The 15476-nt window shown below is 68.2% G+C and overlaps 2 protein-coding genes across 4 annotated transcripts in view; one reads left to right on the top strand and one right to left on the bottom strand.

Moving 5' to 3' along the window:
- The window catches only part of KCNH2 (potassium voltage-gated channel subfamily H member 2), a 25536-nt gene extending 16363 nt beyond the window's left edge, over positions 1–9173 (top strand). For 2 of the 3 annotated variants that reach the window (XM_065630050.1, XM_065630052.1), the window contains 10 exons: positions 1026–1451; positions 1978–2365; positions 3573–3772; positions 3855–4107; positions 4200–4393; positions 5361–5460; positions 5533–5805; positions 6284–6470; positions 6596–6767; positions 7825–9173. In XM_065630050.1, the coding sequence (XP_065486122.1) occupies positions 1026–1451; positions 1978–2365; positions 3573–3772; positions 3855–4107; positions 4200–4393; positions 5361–5460; positions 5533–5805; positions 6284–6470; positions 6596–6767; positions 7825–8010 (2379 nt within the window). In that variant the 3' untranslated portion in view covers positions 8011–9173. The remainder of the gene's footprint in view (positions 1–1025; positions 1452–1977; positions 2366–3572; positions 3773–3854; positions 4108–4199; positions 4394–5360; positions 5461–5532; positions 5806–6283; positions 6471–6595; positions 6768–7824) is intronic. The other variant, XM_065630051.1, reaches the window with a different exon arrangement.
- A 293-nt stretch (positions 9174–9466) lies between these two features.
- On the bottom strand, positions 9467–12791 carry AOC1 (amine oxidase copper containing 1). Its single transcript, XM_065630063.1, has 4 exons — positions 11237–12791; positions 10711–10999; positions 9957–10089; positions 9467–9851 (listed from the first exon to the last, which is right to left on the bottom strand). The coding sequence occupies exons 1-4, from the start codon at positions 12789–12791 to the stop codon at positions 9573–9575; spliced, it is 2256 nt and encodes a 751-aa protein (XP_065486135.1). The 3' UTR covers positions 9467–9572.
- Positions 12792–15476: the final 2685 nt, after the last annotated feature.

Below are 15476 nucleotides of genomic sequence, written 5' to 3' on the forward strand. Positions count from 1 at the left end.
GTATGTAAATGCCTGGCAGAGGTGTTTGCATGCCGGCCCTCATCTCCGTGGGGAGGGACGGGATGGAGCGGGGGGGTGAGCAGGCAGAGTCCTACCAAGGCTGGGGGAGCTCCCTGCACCCCTCCTTGTATCCACCTGCACCCCCCTGCACACCCCTGCACCCCACTGCATCCTCCTGCACCCCACTGCACTCCGCTGCACCTCCTTGCCTCGTCCTGAACCCCCCTGCATCCCCCTGCACCCCCTGCATCCTCCTGCACCCCACTGCACTCCCCTGCACCTCCTTGCCTCGTCCTGCACCCCACTGCACCCAGCTGCACCCCACTGTATCCCCCGAACCTCTCCGCACCCCACTGCAGCCCCTTGCACCCTCTGCGGGGTCCCACTCCCTGAGCAAGGCAGGGACCCGGCTGGGAGCACCCCCAGCCCCACAGCCCAGCCCCACGGTGTGTGGGGGCGGCGGGGGCTCTGTGCTGCTTGTGCCCGGCTGGCCTGGCACGGGGACAGGCTGGGGTGGCAGTGCCAGCCTGCAGCTGTGTCACCGCGTCCCCCCGGGGCTGCCGGCCGTGGTTCGGCAGCAGCTGCGCCGTGTCCCGCTGGATCAGGGCAGAGCGCCGGGGCGGCTGCTGCCACTTTGGGGGTGGCACAGGGTGGGGGTGGCACAGGGGGGTCTGCGGAGAAGCGCCTGGGCCGAGGGCAGCATCCGTCTGTGCAAGGAGGTGTGAGCGTTTGCAGCAGGAACTGCCCCCAGGCAGCGTCTGTGGGGCAGGAGGGGGCTGTGGGGCAGCACCACACTGTGGGGCAGCTTTTTCCTGGCCGTGCCCACCAGCCGTCCCCTCCACACCCCTCGTCACCGGCTCCAGGGTCCTGCTGCACCCTAGAGCATCCCATGGCGGCCGGTACCTGCCGGAGAAGCCCCAGCCCTGGGCTGCTTTGCCTGCGGCTGGCAGGGGCAGCACCTGCTCGGGGCTGGGGGACTTGGCGTGGCAGGGGGGCAGGAGCTGAGCCCCTGCCTGTCCCCCCAGGTGCTGTCGCTGGGTGCCGATGTGCTCCCAGAGTACAAGCTGCAGGCGCCGCGGATCCACAAATGGACCATCCTGCACTACAGCCCGTTCAAGGCAGTGTGGGACTGGCTGATCCTGCTGCTGGTCATCTACACGGCCATCTTCACCCCCTACTCGGCTGCCTTCCTGCTCAACGACCAGGAGGAGGCCCAGCGCCACAACTGCGGCTACTCCTGCAGCCCCCTCAACGTGGTCGACCTCATCGTGGACATCATGTTCATCATCGACATCCTCATCAACTTCCGCACCACCTACGTCAACTCCAACGAGGAGGTGGTCAGCCACCCCGCCAAGATTGCTATCCACTACTTCAAGGGCTGGTTCCTCATCGACATGGTGGCCGCCATCCCCTTCGACCTGCTCATCTTTGGCTCCGGCTCTGAGGAGGTACCTGCCGCTGTGCCGCCATGCTGCTGTGTCGCGGTTCCGCGCTGGCATCAGTTGCGCAGTGCCCTGGCTGGGATGGGCACAATTTCAGTGTGAGGTCCTCCCATGGGTGATGCCTGGGGGTCCCACATGTGCCCCCACGCTGGGTCTGAGTGCCCGTGGTGTCACGGTGGGTGCCGGAGCAGCGGGTGCCGGAGCAGTGGGTGGGGGTGTCAGGCAGGCGCAGGCAGCACGTGGTGCTGGGCGCAGGTGCAGCTGAATCTGGGTCTGGCCCTGGGGGACCCCTGCGCCCCAGCACCGATGGGTTGGGGGGGGTTAACTGCTGCCGTGCCTCTGTGGGACTCCTCACACCGGGGGGGGACTTCGCCCGGGAGGGCACCTGAGCCTGAAGTGGGGCAAGGGGCCAGGGCTGCAGGGGGGACGGGGTTCCCCGGGCTGGGGCAGGGACACCCCTTCCCTTCCAGGGGCTGGGCGGGGGTGTCCACTGCAGCAGCCCCCAGTGACCCCTGCCGCACCCTCCCCGCAGACCACCACCCTGATCGGGCTGCTGAAGACGGCGCGGCTGCTGCGCCTGGTGCGGGTGGCCCGCAAGCTGGACCGCTACTCGGAGTACGGGGCGGCCGTGCTGTTCCTGCTCATGTGCACCTTCGCGCTCATCGCACACTGGCTAGCCTGCATCTGGTACGCCATCGGCAACGTGGAGGGGCAGCGCATCGGCTGGCTGCACTCGCTGGGCGACCAGATTGGCAAGCCCCTCAACGCCAGCAACCCCCTCTACGGCCCCACCATCAAGGACAAGTACGTCACCGCGCTCTACTTCACCTTCAGCAGCCTGACCAGCGTCGGCTTCGGCAACGTCTCCCCCAACACCAACTCCGAGAAGATCTTCTCCATCTGCGTCATGCTCATCGGCTGTGAGTGCCCCGCGGCGGGGGACGCGCGGGTGTGGGGCGAGTGGTGTGTGGGGGCCACAGGAGTGGGAGCGCGAGTGTGTGTGTGGGTGGGCACGTGTGTGTGAGCGCGCGTGTGCGCCTGCGTGTGTGTGAGTGCTAGTGTGCATATGTGTGAGTGTGCGTGTGTGTGTGCATGTGAGCACACATGAGTGAGTGTGGGCAGCCATGTGCATGTGAGTGCACATGACTGTGCATGGGTGTGGGTGTACGTGTGTGAGCATGCATGTGTGTGTGAGCATGCACGTCTATGTGTGAGTGTGCATGTGTGTGTAAGCATGCGTTTGTGAGTATGCGCATGTGTGTATGAGCATGCATGCATGAGCATGCATGTCTATGTGTGAGTGTGCACGTGTGTGTGTGTAAGCATGCGTGTGTGTGAGCGTGCGCGCATGCGTGTAAGCATGCATGCGTGATCATGCACGTCTATGTGTGAGCGTGCATGTGTGTGTGGGCGTGCATGTGAGCACACATGAGTGTGTGTGGGCATCCGTGAGTGCACATGTATGACTATGTGTGGGTGTTGGTGTACGTGTGTGTGTGTGAGTCTGCATGTGTGTGTGAGCATGTCTGTGTGAGCGTGCATGTGTGTTTGGCAGTATGCATGTGTACATGTGAGTGCATATGTATGTGTGTGAGCATGCACGTGTGTTTGGGAGCATGCATATGTGCATGTGAGCACCCATGCGTTTGCAGCTGTGTGTGAGCATGCACGTGTGTGTGAGTGTGCATACATACATGTGAGCATGCTTGTATGTGTGTGTGCACGTATACATGTGAGCATGTGAGTGTGCCTGTGTGTGAGTACATATGTATATAAGTGTACTTGTGTATGTGAGTGTACGTGTGTGTGAGCGTGCACATGTGCGCTTGTGACAGAACACACACGTGCAGGTGTGAGCACACCACTGTTCCTGTGCACGTGTGAGTGTACGAGGGAGCCACCACACGCACGTGCACAGCTCCGCTCTCACTGGGCTCTCAGGGGGGTGCAGGCGCATCGGGGTGATGGTGAGCGCGGTGCAAGGACACGTGAGGGGGGAACCCAGTGGCACCCCCACACGTGCCCGGGGGTCCTGTCAGTGGCAGTGTCCCCATGGTGCTGGGCACCCCTGGTGGGGGGTCTGGGGGCGGTGCCAGGCCCCCCCTGACGCCGCCGGCCCCGCCGCAGCCCTGATGTACGCCAGCATCTTCGGGAACGTGTCGGCCATCATCCAGCGCCTGTACTCGGGCACCGCGCGCTACCACACGCAGATGCTGCGCGTCCGCGAGTTCATCCGCTTCCACCAGATCCCCAACCCGCTGCGCCAGCGCCTCGAGGAGTACTTCCAGCACGCCTGGTCCTACACCAACGGCATCGACATGAACGCGGTGAGCGCCCAGGCGCCGGCCCGGCGGCACCGCCGTCCCCCCGCCGCCCCCCGCAACACTGTGACCCCCGTGTGTCCCGCAGGTGCTGAAGGGCTTCCCCGAGTGCCTGCAGGCGGACATCTGCCTGCACCTCAACCGCAGCCTGCTGCAGAACTGCAAACCCTTCAAGGGGGCCACCAAGGGCTGCCTGCGCGCCCTGGCCATGAAGTTCAAGACCACGCACGCCCCACCTGGGGACACGCTGGTGCACGCCGGGGACGTCCTCACCGCCCTGTACTTCATCTCCCGCGGCTCCATCGAGATCCTGCGCGGGGACGTGGTGGTGGCCATCCTGGGTGAGGCCCTGGGGACACTGTGCCGGGCGGGGGTGTTCCCTCCACCATCCCGCATGGGCTGACCCCCCCTCCCGGTGCCTTCCCCCACCCAGGGAAGAACGACATCTTCGGGGAGCCGCTGAACCTGTACGCGCGGCCAGGGAAGTCCAACGCCGACGTGCGGGCGCTGACCTACTGCGACTTGCACAAGATCCACCGCGAGGACCTGCTGGAGGTGCTGGACATGTACCCCGAGTTCTCTGACCACTTCTGGTCCAGCCTGGAGATCACCTTCAACCTGCGCGATGTGAGGGCTGCGGGCACGGGCTGGGCGGGCAGGGGCTGCAGCACAAGTGTGATGGGAGCGGCTGAGGGACCTGGGGGTTCAGCTGGGGAACAGGAGCTGAGGGGAGACAGGGACACAAAGAAACGGCCTCAAGTTGCGCCAGGGGAGGTTGAGTTTGGATCTGGGGAACAATTTCTTCCCCAAAGGGCTGTGGGGCATTGGAACAGGCTGCCCAGGGCAGTGCTGGAGTCACCATCCCTGGAGGGGTTGGACAAATGCGGAGATGAGGTTCTCATGGACAGGGGTGGGTTATGGTTGGACTCAATGAGCTCTAGGGGCTTTTCTGACCAAAATGATTCTATGTTTGGTGACTGCGGGGAGGCATCGTCCTGCTGAGCATGGGGGGTCCTGAGCAGGTGGGGGACCTGGCATGGGGGATGCTCAGGGATGGGGGACAGTCACCCCAGGATGCCCCCAGCATCACCTGGCTGGTGGGGGGCACTGGACTGAAAGCACCCCAGCATAACCCCCTGGATCACCCCCCACCGTCACCCTCCACGATCATCCCCAGCATCGCTCCCCACCATCTCCCCAGGCATCACCCCCCAGCATCACCCCCACCATTATCCCCGGCATGACCCCCCAGCATCACTCCCAGCATCACCCCCCAGCATCACCCCCTGCATCACCCCCCAGCATCCCCCCCAGCATCCCCCTCCAGCATCCCCCCCAGCACCCCCCCCAGCATCACCCCCTGCATCACCCCCTGCATCACCCCCAGTATCACCCCCTGCATCACCCCCCTGTATCACCCCCAGCATCACCCCCTGCATCACCCCCCTGTATCACCCCCAGCATCACCCCCTGCATCACCCCCTGCATCACCCCCCTGCATCACCCCCTGCATCACCCCCAGCAGCTCCCCACTGTCACAGTCCCTGCCAGCACAGGGTGGGAGGTCTCCAATCTCACCCCTCCTTCCCCACAGACCAATATGATCCCTGGTTCCCCGGGCAGTGATGAGCTGGACAGTGGGTTCAACCGCCTGCGCAAGCGCAAACTCTCCTTCCGCCGGCGCACGGAGAAAGGTGAGACTAGGGGGTCAGAATGGGGGTGTCTGGGCCCCACGGGGCCATGGTGACCCCGGTGTCCCCCTGCAGACGCCGCCAACGCCGGGGAGCTGCGGAGCGGGCAGAAGGTGCTGCGGCCAGGCAGGAGCTGCCAGGCGCCCGGGGCCCCGCGTGGGCCAGCTGAGTGGGAGCCCTGTCACTCCAGCTCCCCCTCCAGCTCCCCCTCCAGCGACGAGGACGAGCCCCCCGGGCCGGGGGCTGCTGTGCTGTCCCCCTTCCGCAGCGCTCGCCCAGGCACCGATGCGCCCGCGGCCACCGAGGCTGAGGACCGCAAGGGCAGCGACATGTGCAACCCCCTCTCAGGTGGGGATGGGGATGAGGGGTCTCAGGCTGGGTGGGGGGTCCCCTCTCTCTGCTCAGGGTTCTGCAGACCCCCAGGTGGCTCTGAAGCCCCATCGCAGTTGCTCCACCTGCTCTCCAATTCCCAGCACTTTTCCATCCCCACGCTGTGCCTGGGGGGGCCCTTTGCATCCCCGCTCTGTGCCTGCTGGGAGACACTGGTACCCCCCGCTCAACCCTTCCAGGAGCCCAAGGGGTCTCAGGCTGGGCGGGGGGGTCCCTCTTTCTGCTCAGGGTTCTGCAGACCCCCAGGTGGCTCTGAACCCCCATCGCAGTCACTCCACCTGCCCCCAAACCCTCATCCCATCCCCCGCACCTTTGCATCCCCACACTGTGTCCGGGGGGTCCCCTTTGCATCCCCACGCTGTGTTCCGGGGTCCCCTTTGCATCCCACTCTGTGCCTGCTGGGAGACACTGATACTCCCCCCCCCAACCATTCCAGGAGCCTTTTCGGGGGTCTCCAACATCTTCAGCTTCTGGGGGGAGAGCCGAGGGCGGCAGTACCAGGAGCTGCCACGCTGCACCATCCCGGCTCACGCCGCCCTCAGCATCCCGTTGCCGGCCATGAGCCGCCGGCAGCGCTCCGAGGTGGAAACGCGCCTCGATCTGCTCCAGAAGCAGCTCAACAGGTACCTGGCAGGGGTAAATAGGGGCAGCACGGCCCCTTTGGGGGCGATTGGGGGGCTCCCATAGGGTCGTGCTGCCCCACAACGTGCAGCACCTCGTGCACACCCCAATACATGTTTGTCCCCAGGCTGGAGACCCGCATGGCTGCGGACATCAGCTCCATCATGCAGCTGCTGCAGCGTCAGGCTGCGCTGGTGCCCCCTGCCTACAGCACCGTGTCGTCCCCCCACCAGCCCCCCGGCCCGCCGTGTCCGCTGCAGCCCGTCCTCCCCATCACCCCTATCCAGCCGCTCTCTCAGGTGAGCACAGTCGCACCCCCAGACCTTGCCTCGCAAAGTTTGGGGCAGCCCCTATCCCCATCCTCCAGCCCGCTGTGAGCTGGGGTCACCCCTGAGCCCCCCAAACTTGGGGCAGCCCCCTCCTCTGCCCCATCACCCCATGCTCCACCCCACTGCAGGATGGGGTCACTCCTGAGCTCCCCAGGTTTGGGGCAGCCCATCACCCCAAGCTCCAACCCCATTGCGGATTTAGGTCACCTCTGAGCCCCCAAACTTGGGGCAGCCCCTCTCCCCTTCCTCCAGCCCCACTCTGGGTTGGGGTCACTCCTGAGCCCCCCAAATTTACGGCAGCCCATCACCCCATCCTCCAGCCCACTGTGGGTTGGGGGTTACCTCTGAGAGCCCCAGGTTTGGGGCAGCCCCCTCCTGTCCCCCACTGACCCATTCTCTGTCCGCACTGTGAGTTGGGGTCACTCCTGAGCCCCCCAGGTTTGGAGCAGCCTCCCACATACCCCATCGCCCTGTCCCCCGGTCCCACTGCAGGATGGGGTCACCTCTGAGAACTCCAGGTTTGGCACAGCCGCCCCCCATGCCCCATTGCTCTGTCTCACAGCCCCCCTGTGGGTTGGGGTCACTCCTGAGCCCCCCATGTTTGGGGCAGCCCCCTCCTGTGCCCCACTGCCGCATTCTCTGACCCCACTGTGGCTTGGGATCACCCCTGAGCCCCCCAGGCTTGGGGTGGTCCCCCCATGGCCCATCGTGCTGTCCCCCAGCCGCACTGTGGGTTGGGGTCACTCCTGAGCCCCTCAGGTTTGGGGCGGTCCCCCCACGCCCCATCGCGGTGTCCCCCAGCCGCACTGTGGGTTGGGGTCACTCCTGAGCCCCCCAGGTTTGGGGCGGTCCCCCCACGCCCCATCGCGGTGTCCCCCAGCCGCACTGTGGGTTGGGGTCACTCCTGAGCCCCCCAGGCTTGGGGTGGTCCCCCCACGCCCCATCGCGGTGTCCCCCAGCCGCACCGCCGCAGCGGGCCGGGGGAGCCCCGAGCTGTCCCCCGGTGACCCGCTGTCCCCTCCCGCAGGTCCCCAGCTTCCCGGTGCCGCTGGAGCCGCCGCCGCCCCCGGAGCCCCGCGCCGCCCCCCCGCCGGACGTGGTGCTGCTGCTGGAGCCGGTGGCGGTGGCGCGGCGGCGGTCGCTGCCCGGACAGCTGTCCCCCCCGCCGGGGACGCAGCCCCTGCACAGACACTGCTCCGACCCCGGCAGTTAATGGGCCGGGCCGGGCCGGGACCCCCGAGCCGTGGGACCCCCGTCCCAGGACAATCCGGCCGCCGCCCCCACGGACAGACCCTCCCGCCGCCGGAGCCCGCGGTGGGGGCAGCGGGACCCCCGGCACCCCCACGTTAGCTGGCCTAACCGGGGGCCAGGCCCCCCCGCGCCACTGCGCCTGGGGCTGGCAGGACTGCGGACGTGTGCTGCTCTTCCTCCTCATCCTCCTCCTCCTGCAGTGCCGGGGACACGGCCCCGCAGCCCCTTCCCCTGCCAGACCCCCGGGACGGGGGAAGCGGGGGGCTGCGGGGGGCTGCGGGGTGCACACGCGTGTGGGTGCGTGTGTCAGCCATGTTGCCGTGTGCTGTGGGGCTGCTGCCGCCCTGTGTGTGCACACGTGTGTGTGCACGTGTGTGCACAAGTGTGTGTGTGTGTGTGTGTGTGTGTATTCGTGTCCAGCGCCCCAGGACGCTGCGTGTCTCTCAGGGTGGGCTCCTGCTGTGTGGGGACACCCGTCCTGCTCTCTGGGGACAGACAGACAGGCTGTACCCGTGTGTCCGTGTGCGTGTGTACGTTCACCCCGCCGTGCTTCCCGCTGCCGTGGCACACACCTGCACGTGTGCCTGCGTGTGCACGTGTGTGCCTGCATGTGCCTGTGCACGCCCGCGTGTGCTGAGCTGCAGCGCGAGGCGGGTGTGTGGCCCCCCAGCCGTGTCCCCATCCTTGTCCTGGCTGTGGTGGCCCTGCCAGCCGAGGACGTGTGTGTGTCCCTGGGGCAGTGCCGTGTGTCAGGGGGGTGACCCCTCCCCACGCCCGCTGCGTGCCCCCCCCGCCGGCTGCCTGAGCCCCCAGTTTCCCCCAGTCGCCCCCAGCTGGGGACCCCCCGGCCGCTCCCCCCGCACAGCTGGTGGCACAGGGCAGGGGGCACAGCCCCCCAGTACCGTCCCAGCCGCCCCACGCACAGGGAGGGGGATGCCCCGGTGGGGAGGGGGCACGGGCAGGGCTGGGGATTGCCGCCCACCCCCCCACTGGCTCCTGGTAGCGTGTGCCGTGTTCGTGCCGTCGTCCTGTAGCCAGGCGCCTCGTGTGCCGGACCTGCCGTCTCACACAGCCCTGCATGTCGCCTTCCGCGGTAGGTGCCCCCCGCAATAAACCGGACCGACACCCCGGCTCTGTGTGCAGCTGCGCTGCGGGACGGGGCCACGGCCGAGCTGTGCCACCGTGGATGGTGCCATGGGGAGGGGGACAGGACCCCGCGTGGGGGAACCGACCCCAAGGCGGGTGCAAAGGCCAGGGAAGGGCGCTGGGGGGGCAGCAGCCTTGACCGGTGGTGTAATTAAATATTGCAACAGCCGCTCGACGGGGCTGGGTGCTCCCCGTGCCGGTGCCCGCGCTGGTGCTAGGGCTGCCGCACGGCCCAGGCAGAGACGGGTCCGGAGGAGGTGGCATCGCCTTTACTGAGCCTGTGACGGGGCACGGCATGGCCCACACCTCGGTGTCCCCACGGCCGCCCTGGTCCTGCACGGTGCAGGGTGCCCCGGGTCCCCGGCACTGCCGGGACGGTCACTCCTGCCAGTAGGTGCCATTGTAGGTGAAGGGCCCCGGGGCGACGCAGGGGCCAGGGCTGGCGGGTGTCCAGCGCTGGATCTGCAGCCGGGAAAAGGTGGGGGGGTCCAGCGGGCGCACGATGACGGGGCTGCGCGAGGCCACCGAGGGGTCCTCGTCGAAGAAGTTGAAGGGACGCAAGAAGAAGCCGACGGCGTTGCCAGGGGTGGCCGTGTTGGGGATGTCCTCGGCGTGTGGGACGTGCAGGAACCCCACGGTCACCCAGGCCACCAGGTCCTGCACAGAGGGGACAGCGGCTGTTGGTGGGGCACAGGGCACAGCGGTCCCCGGCCATGGTGCCCAGGCTGCCACCCCCACTGCCCGATGTCCCCGCGCTGTCACCTGGTCCTCGATGGTCTCGTTGTCATGGATGAAGCCCTCGAAGCTGACGAGGGGCTCCCAGGGGTCGTTCTGGGTGTAGATGCTGCTGCTGCTGCGCTCGTTCTCGTGGTGCCGCGTCACGGCCAGGTGGTACCTGCGAGGGACAGTGGCAGGATTGGGCCCATCGCCGGGGGCAGGGCGCAGAGCCCCGTGTGTGGGTGCTGGGGTGGGGACAGGACCCATCTCCCACCCCTGCCGGGGCTCCCCGGGCTGTGCCACCCACCGCTCGCCTGCACAGGGGGGACATGGGGCTGGGGGGACCCGATGGGGGTCCCAGAGGGCTCCCAGCTCCAGGGGGCTCAGTGTGGCACCTGCAGTGCTGAGGCCACCAGCCACGTCCCCTCTGTGCCAGGACAGGGGAGCCGGGATCCCCCTCAGCCGGGGTGGTGACAGCTGGGACCCTGGTGCCCCTTGGGCGGGTGCCACCACCTGCTCCAGGGTGCCAGGGCAGGAACGGGGGGTCTCTCAAGGGGTCCCCTGGCAGCCAGGGATGACAGCAGCTATGACTGTGATGGGCTAATCCCGCAGAGGGGCTGCCGGGGTGGGGACAGGGAGCTGAGGGCATGAGGTGCCACCATGGAGGGTCCCAGTGCTGTGACCGCAGTGCCTGGGTGATGCTCAGGGCTCGGAGCACAGACAGCGAGGCTGGCTGTGCTGGAGGCCACCGGGGCTGGCAGGAGCCACATCCCTGTGCCGTGGGGACCCCCAAGCCCACCTGCCCCAGGAGACGCCCTTCTCCTCCTGCCAGCCACGCGGCAGCACCCGCCTGGCATGGGAGCTGTGCTGGATGCGGTAGCTGCGTGGGTGGCCCCAGCGGTTGTGCCGGTGTGGGTTGTAGAAGAGCAGGTAGCGCGGCAGCGCCGTGCCGAAGGGGAAGGCGGCCTGGCGCTCACTGCGGCGTGGCTGCCGGTGCAGCCAAGGCTGCACCACGCGGGCGCCCGGGCTCCAGGGGTTGGAGATGTTCTCGAAGCGCACGTCCATCGTCTCGAAGCTGTTGCCGGTGCCTGCAAGCAGAGAGGCCGTGAGCGGCGGCGGGGCCCGGGGTGCAGCGGCATCCTGCTGATGGCGGGCACGGGGCTGGGACCCCACAGAGATGCCACCCTGGGGAGGAGCATCTTCAGAGGGTCAGACAGCAACGCTCCCTTGGGGAAAAATCTCCCAAGCCCCTGGAACTCTGTGTGGGGTCCGGTCCCACCTCCCAGCACCCTCCCCGGGGCCAGGGGTGCGGCGGGGGGTGGCACCTGCGATGTCCAGGTCCACCTTGTAGTGCACCAGGTGGGTGTGGAGGTTGCCCAGGACGTGGCTGTGGACGCGGCTGCCGTAGCGCCGGCCCTGTGGCGTGTAGAAGGTGGCATGGATGAAGCCAGTGGCGTGGACCTTGGCCTCCATCACGCCGTTGGGGTAGAAGAGGAAATCCCAGATGTAGTCGTAGTTGTAGACGGTGGAGGTGGTGCGCAGGACCAGCGCCTGCCCCTCCAGCCCCGCGTAGAAGTGGAACCCCCCCTGGAAGTCACTGTCGAAGTGGCGGCGGAGCGGGACACCCGTGGGCAGCTCGAAGATGCAGATGGCGCTGGAGAAGCGCACGGGCCCGTCGGCGTCATAGAGGTGGTGGGCGTCCAGGTAGGTGGCCGCCTCGGGGCAGTCGATGCCGCGGGCCAGCTCGTAGGTGACGGAGCCCATGCCCCAGCCGGCGTCCATGTACTTGGTCTGCATGGCGGCCGGCGTGTGGCCCCCGTAGAAGGCGATGGCCTCCTGCACGCTCACCTCGTAGGCCAGGCGCTCCCCGTTGAAGCGCAGGTCGAAGAGCTGGAGCCCGGCGGAGGAGCGCAGGCGGAAGGCCAGGCTCCAGCCCCCGTACTCCAGCTGGTTGCCGCGCAGCCGGTACCGCCGGCCCTGCGGCTCGCACACCTTGGCCCCATGCACGTCGGTGGGGGTGCCGGTGGTGAAGCGCCCGCGGGGCTCGTAGCTGGAGAAGAGCTGCTGGGAGGGCAGCTCGGCCAGGTGGGCCAGCGCCAGCGTCCCCTGCTCGTAGCGCTCGGCCAGCTCCCGCGGGCTGGAGAAGTACTGCCCGTTGTACCAGAGCTGCTGCACTGCCCAGCGCCGCGGGTCGGGGTCCCGGTGGTCCACCAGCACCTCCAGCCCCACGGGGTGCAGGAAGAAGCCCTCCACAAAGCGCTGCAGCACCAGCCAGCTGCGGCGCTCGCCGGGCGCCAGCCCCCGCGGCGCAATGTCCGAGAAAGTCAGGGAGCCCTGGGAGCCGTTGTGGTACCCGAAGCCAGTGGTGTTGCGCAGCAGCGGCTGCAGCGGCTCCAGGGCCACCAGCAGCGTGCGGTGCAGCAGCTCGTACTCCAGCTGGGTGATGGGCCGGGAGGTGAAGGGGATGGTGCGACCCCCCTTGAAGCGCAGGGGCCGGTAGGAGCTGGGCCGGGGCAGGGGCCCCACGATGAATTCGGTGACGTTGGGCTCTGCCTGCCCCGCGAAGAAGACAACGGCCCGAGCCTGGCGCCGGGGCCGGGGGCCTCCCTGGTCCAGGTAGCGCAGGGCCAGCCGCTTCTTGGGGGGCAGCAGCTCCACCAGGAACAGGGTGTTCTTGGCCAGGGGCTCCCCGCGGCTCGGGGACAGTCCCAGCTCGGGGCGGTTCAGCAGGAAGGTCCGCACGGCACGCAGCTCCGCCGGGGACAGGTCGGCAAAGATGGAGGCCTTGTCCAGAGGGGGTGCAGCGGAGCCGGGGCTGGGGCTGGAGCCGGCTGCGATGCCCAGCATGGCCAGCGCCCAGGCGAGCCGGAGCAGCCACATCCTTGGGGGACCTGGGGGCAGAGGGAGCGATCAGCCAGGGGGCCCTGTCCCTGCCGGCAGCTGCCACCGCTGTCCCTGGCATGGGGAGCAGCCGATCCCCCAACTCTGCCGCAGCCTCTGGCGCAGAATTGGTGCTCAGCCCCCGTCCCCACCGGCAGCTGCTGACAGTGCCAGTATCCCGGCAAGACGTGGGATGGGCACCACGGGGTGGCAACAGCACCTGCAAGTGGCTGCTGCCACCAAGGCCGCCCCGTTGAGCTGAGCAGCACCACGCCGGTAAGGCCAGCACCACATCGCACCATGCCATGCCAGCTCTCCCATCCTGAGGGAGCGTGAGCCCTGCTGGGTGCTGAGCACTGGCCCCGCCTGGAGCACCCTCTGTTGGGTGCCAGGGCTCCAGCCATGGGCACAGCCCCCCATTGAGGGGTCCCTGCTGCCAGCTGAGCCTGGGGGGCACTAGTAAAGATGGGCTGTGATGGGAGAGGACTGAGGGGGGACCAGACTGACTGCGGCAGTGGGGGACGGGCTCTGCTCCGGGTGCCATGGCCCTGTCCGCCCAGCACCCCCACCCCATGGCTGCTGTGGGGCGCCGGGAGCCATGGGCACATGGCGGCACCCTGCAAGAGCCGGGGCTGCCCTGGCACCCCAGAGCACCCACCCGCCACGGCTGCCGCGCAGGGTGCGAGGGGGCGGGGGGGGCTCCACACCCCCCCCAGGGTGGCTGCCGGACCCGACCTGGAGCCGAGCACCGGGCACCCACCGTGCGGGCGAGCCGGGACCCCCGTGTCCTGGCCCCGCTTGCAGGCAGCTGCCCCCGGCCCGCATCCCCCGGCCCCCTCCTGCCCCGCTCACCTGCCCGCGCTCCGAACCCGCCTGCGCAGCAGCTGCCGCCCTCTGCCCGGCCCCGCCGCCCGGGGCGGTGACCCCCCCGCCCCCGCACTGCCCCCGCCCCGCCTGCCGGGGCCAAGGCTGCAGCCGGCGGGCCCGTCTCCCCGTCCCTCCGCACCGCGGGGGGCTGCGGGACCCCGCGCGGCTTTCCCACGCCCCGCCCGGGGGCTGCGTCCCCAGCTCCGCCGCGCCGCACCTGCGCGCTCCCGCCGCCGCTCACCGCCGCGCTCCCGCCCACGCGTGGGGGGCCAGGGAGGGGCCCCGGAGCAACCCCCCCCCCCCCCCCCCCGCATCCTCGGGCGGGCACCGGGTGGGCGCAACCCACGCACCGCGACCGCAGCCCCCGGCGTGGGGCGCATCCCCCGGTAAGGGCGTGATGGGAGGGATGCCCCGCTCCGCCTTCCGCAGCCCGGCCCCCGCGCGGGTTAATGAACACCCAGTGTCCCCGTGTCCACCCGGTCGTTCCCCCACCGGGATCGTTCTGGCCTCGCCACGATCAAAGTTCAGGGCCGAGGCGAGATAACGACCAGGGAAACTCACGCGGGACCGCGGCCACGGGGGGGTCGCAGGGCGGGGGGCAGCTGCAGATGCTCCCCTGCCCGGCGCCGGGCAGCCCCCTCCCCACGGGCAGGGCTCAGGGTGGAGTGGGGATCGGGCCCTGCGGAGACCCGGGTGGGGTGTCCCCACAGTGTCCCCCCTGCTCCCCAGGCCCCCCCAGGCCGGACCCCCCCAGGCCGGACCCCCCCGGGCCGTGCAGGGGGTGAGCCCGGGGCTGCTCCGAGGAGCCCCTGTGGCCGCGGTTCCCGGGGCTGCAGCAGCCGCAGGGAATGACGCTGCTGCGGTTGTTTCTGACCCCGTGCACCCTGTGTGCCCTGAAACAGTAAATATTTGGGTGGTTTTGACATTTCCTGCTCTAGGGCTACAAAACCCAGGATGCGAAACACCCTTTGCCAGCCAATATCCAGCTGACTCCAGGCAGCGTTGGCTCAGCGCTTGCTGGGAGCTGCCGTGACTGAGAAAAAACATCTCCCAGCATCTGCTCCCATGGGGTGATTTTGGCACTGACACCCTGGCTGGGGCGGTTTTGTGGTTTTACAGCTGGCTGAAGTTACGGGGCACTGGCTGCCACCGACTGCCTGTCCCTTCCCTGCCACCAGCTGCCCATCCCTTTCCTGCCACCAGCTGTCCATCCCTTTCCTACCACCCTCCTCATGGAAATTTCCCCCCATGTGCACACCCGGGGATGCTCCGTGGGGCCGGATCCTGCAGGGACATGACGCTTTGCCGAGCAGCTGCAGCCGTGGGCGCAGAGCCAGCGTGGGACACGCTGCGTGGTGTCTCACGCCTGCTGTCCCCAGAGAGGGGACTCTGGACCGTTGGGCCTTCGTGAGCCGGCGCTTTCCTCCCGGCAGAATTAGAGGGAAAAGCTGAGGAACCCCCTGCACTTGCAGGAGCAGAGCCCGTCTGTATAAATCAGAGCTGCAGAATCAAAGCCTGTGGCTGAGCAGCATCTGCAGATGAGCTCCTGCAGGAGGAGGAGGAGGAGGAGGACTGTGCTCGGAGCCTGTGCCTCAGTGGGGCGGTGGGGCTCATGTCAGCATGGCTGCATGTTGGACCTTGCTGTTCAGATCAAGCCAGGTCCGGCTCGGAGGGGACCCCCCTTGCTGAGGGGTGCTGGGGGCAGCAGCTCTTCCTTCTTCTCTCCCTTCCATCCAGGGAGCATCAACCTCGGCCATGCCAGACGTGATTAAATCCCATCTGCTTCCCTGAGCTCACCCTGCACCATCCTGGGCTGGC

This window comes from Caloenas nicobarica, chromosome 2 (assembly GCF_036013445.1).
Source record: "Caloenas nicobarica isolate bCalNic1 chromosome 2, bCalNic1.hap1, whole genome shotgun sequence".
NCBI lineage: Eukaryota > Metazoa > Chordata > Aves > Columbiformes > Columbidae > Caloenas > Caloenas nicobarica.